General features: G+C 51.8%; 1 protein-coding gene across 2 annotated transcripts in view; it reads right to left on the bottom strand.

Annotated features, from left to right (window-relative positions):
• The window catches only part of FGF18 (fibroblast growth factor 18), a 64,001-nt gene extending 60,960 nt beyond the window's left edge, over window positions 1-3,041 (bottom strand). Inside the window, exons 1-3 of one of the 2 annotated variants that reach the window (XM_041418004.1) lie at window positions 2,339-3,041; window positions 1,591-1,862; window positions 1,273-1,309 (exon numbers count right to left, since the gene is read on the bottom strand). In XM_041418004.1, the coding sequence (XP_041273938.1) occupies window positions 1,273-1,309; window positions 1,591-1,622 (69 nt within the window). In that variant the 5' untranslated portion in view covers window positions 1,623-1,862; window positions 2,339-3,041. Of the gene's footprint in view, window positions 1-1,272; window positions 1,310-1,590; window positions 1,990-2,338 lie in introns of those variants that run through there. The other variant, XM_041417995.1, reaches the window with a different exon arrangement.
• Window positions 3,042-9,268: the final 6,227 nt, after the last annotated feature.

Below are 9,268 nucleotides of genomic sequence, written 5' to 3' on the forward strand. Positions count from 1 at the left end.
GCCAAACTTCTTCTGATTCACTAAAAGCACCGAAGGGAGGGGGAGAGGAAGGGGGCTGGAGGGCTGATTAACTTCAGTTACCGCACAAGCGCAAAAAAACCTCCCCCCGCTACAAAGGGTTCCGGCGCTGCGAGCCCTGCGCAGCCTGTGATTCCTCGGGCTGAAAAAAACCCGCACCAGAGAAACAGAGCAAACACCTTCCAGCGGCAGGGTAATTTACAGCTGCGGATCCTCGCCTGCTGAGGAGGCTGCTCCACCAGGGGAGGCTCTGCTGGTGTCGGGTTCGAGCTGCAGTTTTTGGAAGGGATGAGGAAAAAAACCGTGATCGGGCATTTTTTGGATGGGTGGGAGAGCATGGGACGGGGCTGGTTCGGGTTTTAGCTTGGCCAGAGGGATGGAGCCCCCTCCAAGGCTGTGCTCATCCAGGACCATCCCCTGCTGCCGCTGGGGATCTGGAGAGGGTGAGCAGGTGCAATCCCGGCCAAAGCACAACTCAGGGCCAAGGGTGTCACAAGTGTCCCCCAGCTCCGGCGGGAAGGTGGCCGGAGCCACCGAAGTGGCACCTGCTCTGCGCGGCCCCGCAGGTGGGTCTGCTCCAGGATGTCCAGCTAAAATCCCTGAGGCAGTGGGGCAGCTCCAACCCCACCCCGCGGGCACCTGGGCTGCAGAGCCTCGCTCAGGGTGTTCCTCCAACGGCCTCATTCCTGCCGAGACAGGATCAAAGGCTGGAGCTGACTTGGACGGCGTTCTACTGAATAATGGGGAGGGAGCACGCAGCCTCCTTCTCTTGGCTAGGAAAACTTGTGTTTTTCAAAGCATCGGGTTTTGGGAGTGAGTTACCGAAGAGGGGGAGAAAAAAGAGAAAAAAAAAAAAAGGGGCGAGCAGGATAGCGCCTGCTCTTCCAAGGCAAGTGCATCCATCAACATTGTGCAAGGAGAGTCCAACACTCCCTCTCACATCATTAGCCAGGCTAATGCACTCCAGAGGATGCTGCTACGGCAGGCTACCGGCGCACCGGCTGGCTGCACCCCTGCCCGTACCGGCGGCCGAGCACAGCGGGGCACGGGACGGGAGCTGAGCACAGGGGAAGCCCCGGTCCAGGGCAAGTGACATTCCAGCATCTGGTGCGGGGCTCGGTTTAACACAGCTATAAAAAACTAGAGGGAAACAAGTGAAAGCCCCAGCCAAACCTGCCTGGCACTCGAGGTCAGCACGCCGCCTTTGTTTCTATTTTACAACCAAAAGCGAGAGAGGACAGAAAGGACACGTACCTGTACCTGAAAGCACAGCAGCAGGAAATGTAAACATCTGGAGAGGAGAAAAAAAAAAGCAACAAAAGATCAAATCATGCGGTAGAATGATTAAAGTTGATTTTTGTTTTGTTTGGTTTTTTTCTTTGTTTTTGTTTGCAATTTTTTAAATGGTTCAGAGCGATGCTCTGCTTATAAAAAGGTTCGGGTCCCCATTACCACCTGGCTGCAAGGTAAATGCAACCGGAGCCTTCAGAATGAAAGTTTAAAAAAAAAAAATCTAAAAATATTTTTTTTAAATTAAAAAAAAAAAAATTAGAAATATGCCATAATCCTTACAAGCAAGTGCAGGCTGAGAGCAGTGAATACATCGCTGGGCGAGGAGGGGGTTGGCCGGCGGCTGGTCGCTAGCGGAGCGCAGTCCCCCGCCGCCGCGCTGACATGGGAGCGATCCGGCCGGCGAGCTCCGATCCGCGCCGCGCTGCTCCGCGCCGCTCCGCGCCGCCGGGAAGTTGTGGTACCGCCCGCTCTGCCTCCGCCGAGTGACTCGTCAGGCATCAGCTCTCCTCTCCCCCTGTCTCTCCTCCTCCTCCTCCTCTCCCTCTCTCCGCCTTTGGGGGGATGAAGGTGCTTATTGTCAGTAACTTCCGATCATCAGCAAGTGCCCCCCCGCGTCCCCCCGGGCCGGGCCAGCCCCGCCGGGCGGATGGAGCCTCTCGGCCGCCGCCGCGCCCCGCTCCGGGCTCCGCTCCGCGCCCTGCGCCGCGCCGCGCGCTCCGGGCGGGCGGCATAGCGATGCGCGGGGCGCGGAGCGGGAGGCGGGACCCGCCCGGGCGGACCCGGGGCTGGCACCGCCCGCGCGGAGGGGGCACCGCCCGGCCGCGGGCAGCGCCGGCCGGAGAAGCGTGTTTTGCAGAGTAAGTGAGGGAGGGGGTCGGGCTCCCCCGAGCCCTACCCGGCCCGACAGAGCGGGCGGCGCCGCCGCTCGCCCGGGACGCGAGGGGCTCGGAACCCCCGGCACAGCGGCCGCTGCCCCGTTCCGCCGACACGTGTGGCCGCGGCTGCCCGGGATCCGGTGCGCCCTTACCTCAGACGGGGTAGGAGCGCGTCCCGTGCCCGTCGAGCCCCGGGTGGGCGGCAGTGGGGCCCGGCAGCCCCGGAGCGGCCCCTCGCGGGCCGGGACAGCCGCGGCCGCCCGGTCCATGGGCCCGGCACCGCTCCCCGGCGGGACGCGGACGGCGGGGGCAGAGCGCCGGGCTGCCGGCGCTGCCTCCGCCGCTCCGCACGGCTCGCCTGCCCTCCAGCGGCCGCTCCGCCGCCCCGCACCGCCCGCAGCCTCGCGGAAAGCCCAGAGGCTTCCTCCGCCTCAGCTTTGGGGAGTTTTGTTTGTTTGGGGGTTTGGTTTTTTAAGAAAAAAAAAATCACACGCTGATAGCGTGTGGTAACTCTTTCCTCTTGTCTGAAAGCTCGTTTATAGCAGACAAGATGCCGGGAACCGTTAACCTCCACACATAGCCGAACTCTCCAAAGAGCACCCAACGTCAGTTAACACCTTATTAAGTGAGAACATAACCATAGCTCAGAACTCTGAGCTTTCCAAATTCTCCACTCCAATAACGTGCATCAGCGCAGCGTGTCGGGCCCAGCTGCTCCTGCCTCTGCTGGGACCCAGGTGCTCGCTCCCCCGGCACTCTCAGCCACAAATCAAGCAACATCTTTAATCCCTGGAGTTCATCACTGGGGAGCCTTCAGGTATCAAGTCACAGGGCTTTTCGGCCCATAGTTTCAGGCCCAAGAGGCACAGAAAACATTAAGTTTTAAAACAGTGATCAAAGCAAGTCCTTATAAAATTTCCAGCACTAACACACGTCTGTGATGTATCTAACAGACTTCACCCTTCTGGTCTTATGGATCTGCAAGTTTAAAAAAGTAAAAAACAAAAAATCCAAACTGCTGTCAATTGCTGATGTCACCAACATCAGAAGCCCCATGCATCCCTGTCCTGGCAGACCCATGGCACCTTGCCACAGCTGAAAGCTGTTTTCACACATGGCCAAGAACATCAGAGCCACCATCCTGAGCCCTACAAGTTGAGTTCACCGAGATGCCTACACTGGAACGATTCAGAATTTGGGGACTCACAAGATCACAGTATTTAGCTTAGATGTGAAAATATTCCATATATCCCTAACCATCACCAGTACCTCATTTCTTGGAAGCCAGTTTGGGTGGCAGAAGCCCAGCCTGTGCCACCTTATGCTAGTAGGTGCTGCTCAACCCCACAGGAAAAGTACCCACAGCACAGGGTTATGCCCACCACCAGCCCCTCACCTTGCTAAGTCCAGTATCTGCTGCCCAATGCACACAGGAGTTCTGCAAAGCCAGAGGCAGTAACTCCTCCAAAACCCTCACAGTCACCTGTGGGCATGAGTTTTGACTGCTCCTCAGGCTTTTCCATCACCTGCCTCCAAGAAAAAAACTCCACAGACGGCCACTGATGGATCTGCTCTACACCCAAGCTGCCCCAGGGCTGCTGCACCTGGCTGGAAGCAGAACAGCTCAAAAAGGAATTTGTAAAGCTGCTGCTAACATTTATCATTTTAATTGCCCCAACAGCACGTAAAATTACAGCAGCTACAACAGAGCTGTGAGCTACGCATGGAAAAACTCATCCCAGGTGATGCTGGCCCAGACCATGCTGAGGAGCCATGTGCTGGTAGCACAGCTGCCCCCACAGCCATAACCCAAAGGATTTGGATCCACACAGTCCAGAAGGACCTGGACACCTCAAACAGCAAAAACTGCCACAGCAACACCAGGGATTGTTTTAAAGAGGGCACATGAGGGCACATTCTTCTTTCAATTATTGTATTTGTAATCACAGAAGTTCTTTTTAAAAATAGATCCATCCTTTGTGCCTCAGTAGTCTGGCAAAACCCCTAAATCCTCAATATCCAAATAGGTACCTGAAGAATAATACCAATGTTGGGTGAATTTCAGACTACCAGTCTTGAACAACACAGATGGGGCACAGAATAGAGAAGAGGCAGCTCATACATGTCTCTGAAAAAATAGAAATATCACTTAGCGGCTTGCTGTTATGAATATATACGAGTGTGTGTGTACATGTATATATATCTAATATTAAAAGCTCCACACCCAAACCTGTTGTTCCACCGCTGAAGGTTCCTGTGTGATCAGATTCCCAGCACAAATCCAGCCAGAGCAGCTGATGCTCACTGGAAAACCTTTAAGGATGTTTATTTTTCTTACAGCACACTCAGGGTGTGAAGGCTGGCACAGCACGTTCCTGATGTTCTCAACACTTTACAAAGCAAGACAGGGCCAGGTAGGAGTGTGCACTGCAGGACACCGGGGAGCTCCTGGGGTTACTGCCTTCCACGCACCCTTGCAACTGCCTGAATTAAGGCTGTGTCCTACAGTCCCTCAGTGGCTTATTGGATTAGTGACCGCCCTTCAGCAGCTGAAATCAAAGTCTGAGCAGCCTGACCTTTTGCCTGCAGAGCAGTGAAGGTGCCCCCAGTGAAATGAGCTTCCCTCGCCCTGCTCCACTGGTCCATATCCCAAGAGGAGCGGGCATTTCACAGAGCATGGAGCCCATTCAATGGGGCCAAGGACTTAAGAGCATGCTTGAATGGGAAGCCTTCCTACCCCAGATACCCCTTTGGAATGTGAAAGAGAAGCCAGCAGGAATGGCCAGGATCTGGCCCCGCTGCATCTGGCATCCCAGATTAAATTAAAATGAAAACCTGGGCTGATGTTGTACAAAGACCAAGTTCAGCTCTACATCCCATCCCTGCTGCCAGTGAGCAAATCTGTGTGCGGTTTGCTCATGTTAACTGCATCTCCAGCCTGGTGTTGTTCCTATAAGCAAACTTTTTCTTACAGAAAATCCAACTGAAGAGGTTTTCTGAATTTGAAAGCCTTGGCAAAAGGAAACACAACTTTCAGACTGACTGGGGTGCACAGTTTACGCACAAAAAACCAACTTCATCCCAAGGTAAGGAACACTTCTGCCACATAGTCTGGACACTCGGGGAAGGAGGACACGCTTTGCAGTTACTGCCATTTGACAGAAGAGCCACCTCAAAATGACTCTGAACTGCCCAGGACAGGACTTCAGCCTCAGCTCCACCACATCCAGGCACAGTCTTGCAGAAGGAATATGGTGAAGAACAGTCAGTACTTGGATTCAGCCATCACAGCCTGGACATCTTGGGAACAGAGGCAACTGCAGCACCCTTCCAGCTCTTGACCACAGGGATGTCTCGTGGCCCCTTGCAGAGGGAGAACCCAGCATGCTACAGCCCTTATTCTGATGTGCATCGTTACTTTGTAAGAGAAAAGAAACCTTAGAGAGGCAGGCATTATTCAGCAGGCAGAGTTTCAGAGTTTACAAAGATTTTACTCCACTGGAACACCCCTTGGATTTTCAATGGGATTTGGGGACTGAAACCTCAGATTCCTCTAAGAGCTCCAGCATACTCATAAACAAATCCCAGTGCTTTACCAGCAGAGCAATGAGGCAAATGAAATCCCTGACAATGATGGACATCTCAAGCTAAAGGGCAGACCAGTGGGTTGGCTGAACACCCTGCTCTCCTGGGTATCCAACCCCTCTCCAGTGCCCAGGGTCCCTTGGCCAGAGCCTGCTCCCACCCTGCGTCCCCCAGCCCGACCACCCTGCTCCAGTGTCTGGCACAGGGTGGACACACGTGGGCTTTCCTTGATCCTAGTGCCCAGGAGCACTGCAGCTTCCCTCTGAAAGCATGCGACAGCTGCTAGAATGCTTTTGAACAGAGGCAAGAACAGGCCATCCTCTGCAGACAACCCTACACAAACCAGTGGGAAATTCCACTTTTCAGCCTTTGCACTGCATTAAATCCTAGGGCTTGGCTCCTTGGATTTATATTCCTCTATGGTTTCACTTTTCCCTAAAAAAAAAAAAAAAAAAAAAAAAAAAAAAAAAAAAAAAAAAAAAAAAAAAAAAAAAATTAAAAAATCACAAGCTGTTAAGCTTCAAAACTTAATATTTCCTTAACTTAGAGCTTTTCAGCTCAACAGCTCTTAAACATAAACCTCTTTGACTGAAGTCTTCTGAATTAAGCTGTCTCCAGCAAATCACCATCTCAAGCCCTGTCTGTGGGATGACCGATCCCTCCCACAGCACCACCCTGGGCTCCTGCCCTCTGCCCCAGCTGCTGGCTCAGGGCAGGACCTCACACAATATGCACGACCACCCATGTCCCCACAGCTGGCAGTGACACTGCAGGGGCAGTTCAGGGCTGATGCAGGCACTGACTGGTGACATCACAGACCTCTCAGTGCCCTGTGTCACTGTCCCTAGTGGTGACACAAGTGAATGAGTGACCCCGGAGGAACTCAGGGTGGGCTGTGAGACAGGACAGTTTCTGAAAACAATGCTGAAAAACCTGTGTTACAATGCTGAAAAACCTGTGTTTCTACTAATCTTTCTGAAGAGGAACTGTAGCCACACTTTGCATCAAAGCAAGAATTCAGAAAAAATCATGTGATGATGTTTTTTTGATATGATGAAAAAAAAAAAAAAGAAAATGCCATTTTTCTGCAATGTCACAGATCAGTAAAGAGACATCACTGGAAGTCCCGTTCTCCTGGGGCACGCACAAACATCCCCTGCAAGCAGAGCCCCACCCACTGGGAGGCAGGAGGGCTTTTGGAGCAGCAGGGCTTTTATCAGCGTTCTCCACCATGGCCACAATGAGGGCACCAGCCACAGCTGGGCTCACAGGGACACTGCCAAGCAACCCAGACAGGGGACAGATTCATGCAGGAGCACCATGTTTGCAATGGTGTCCAAGCTTTTCCTAGAGATCAGGGAAAGGCCATGCTGCTTCAACAGCAGTGGCTAGGGAAGACTGGAGGAACTGAAGAGGATCAGAAGACTGAAAAGTCTGAAGAGCAGTGAAGGACTAAGCAAGGAGAAGATTGTGGCAAGATGTAGAACTAGGAAGGATTGGAAAGGACTATTTAGAACCAGAAGCCAGAGGGAACAAGTAGAAGCAACTCTCCTAATGCAAGACCCTAAAATGAAGCCAAGATCCCCCAATCTCCCTGTCCTGTGCTCTCTGGAGATCACAAGGACTGGCTGAGTGCCCTGCACTACAGTGGTCCATTATATGGTATTGCCCTTAGCTACAGTCATTGAGTTAAAATTTATTTTCCATGTAGAAAATTAGAAGGAAAGGCTTGAAAATATGGGAAAAATATTTAAGAAACAGGGAAGAATGTCCTAAACACCAGAGGTGGCCTTATTATTAAATTGAAAGCTTTACCCATTAGTTGTAGCTCTGCACTGTTGTTGGTGTCCTCACACACATTCACATGCAGGGAACAGCTTTACACCACTCGAAGCAGTGCCCAGATAACATTCACTGCCTCAAAATAGCACGATAAGGGCTGCTAGGAGCCTTTTATCAAGGACATTCCTGGGAAAATAGCACAATTACAGGCTTTGGGACAAATGTAAGGGGCAGTGGGAAAAGTTTCACGAACAGGCACAGATAAAGGTGGCTGCAGTGGTGAAGTGCCAAATACCTCAACAGCTACAATACATCTTCAACTCTTCCTGCAATTATTACTCATTAAGAAAAACCAAACCCAATGTAAAACCTAAGGCTTAATTTGAAAACAGGCAAGCGAAACCGTTTTCTCTTAAATACAGTAAGTCAACAGTATTGGATGGGGCTCAGCAAGCTTCAGGCCCCAGCAACTGGTCGAGTAAGACTCCAGGACCCTTCTAACAAAACTGCCTTCAATTAAAACAAAGACTGTTTCTAGTACCAGCATAATCACTTGAGGTGAATCAGGTGCATCTGCTGTGAGCAGCCTAGCTCTGTTCTCTCTGCCATTTGCAGTACAAGCAGGGTGGTGGCCATGCCCTTGTCCTGGACAAGGCTCTGGGCAGCAGCAGCAGCACATGGCACTGGCATGGCCAGCTCAGTGAGAGTGGGCACTGTCAGAGGTGCCCTGCTGAGCATCCCTCCCAGGGTCTTCACTTTTCCCATTCTCACTTTTGACCCTTGGCCACCTTTTCCCCCCTTCTTTTATTCATTGCCCTTTCTTGCTTGTTTTCTCCCAGGATCCTTTTCCCATAGATGCTCTTATGGCTTGGTCAGGGAGCGGTGACAGAAGTGGTGGAAGGACAGAAGTTTTTAAGAAAGGAGAAGAGCAAAAGTCACCTTCATACAACTGGACACAGGCCATACATGTGGTCCCCACAGCACACATCTTAATTAACATTTGATATATTTGATTGATTTACTTGGTCCCAATTAGGCACTGCTTAAAATCCATTTACTTAACACAATCCAAAGGCCAGTCACTGGAGAGCTGATCCAACATAACACAGAATTGCTCCCAAAAGTGTCCATGCAGGTAAACCAGTGAGCAGCCAGGAGGGTATTCCCTGTGCTACCTGCAAGCGGGCAGACAAGTCAGGCCCCTTCAGGCACACCTGCAAATCCAGCATCACTTTTCCTGCACCCCATCGCACACACTCAGCTCTCTGCGTTCACATTGAGAACCAGGCTGAGACAAAGCAATCTTTAATAAATACCAGATCACAAAACCTCCAAACCTCACTCAACACAATCAACTGCACTTGCTGTTGCTTGCCAGAACCTACTGCCCACTATTCAAGGGCAGGAATAAAGGCGCTGTGCTCCATCCAACACGGAGCTCCAAACCACCCCATTCTTTTGTAGCTTTTTCTGACGTTTCAAGGTAGGATCCTGTCTTTAACACCATTTTGGGAAAACAGTGAGGAGAATAAGGATCTAGGTGCTGGTTCCACAGAGAAGGAAGGAAGGAAAAGTTGAGAGAGTTTGGCTGCTAGTCAGTAATGGCACATGCAAAAGAGACAGGACATGGCCTGGGGTATCTGGGCAGGAGCATGAACTTAGCCCCTGAGGGACTGTCTGGGTGGCAAGGAGCCCAGAACCGCCACCCATCCTGG

Source organism: Onychostruthus taczanowskii, unplaced genomic scaffold (genome assembly GCF_017590055.1).
Source record: "Onychostruthus taczanowskii isolate IOZ18803 unplaced genomic scaffold, ASM1759005v1 scaffold107, whole genome shotgun sequence".
In the NCBI taxonomy this organism is placed as follows: Eukaryota; Metazoa; Chordata; class Aves; order Passeriformes; family Passeridae; genus Onychostruthus; species Onychostruthus taczanowskii.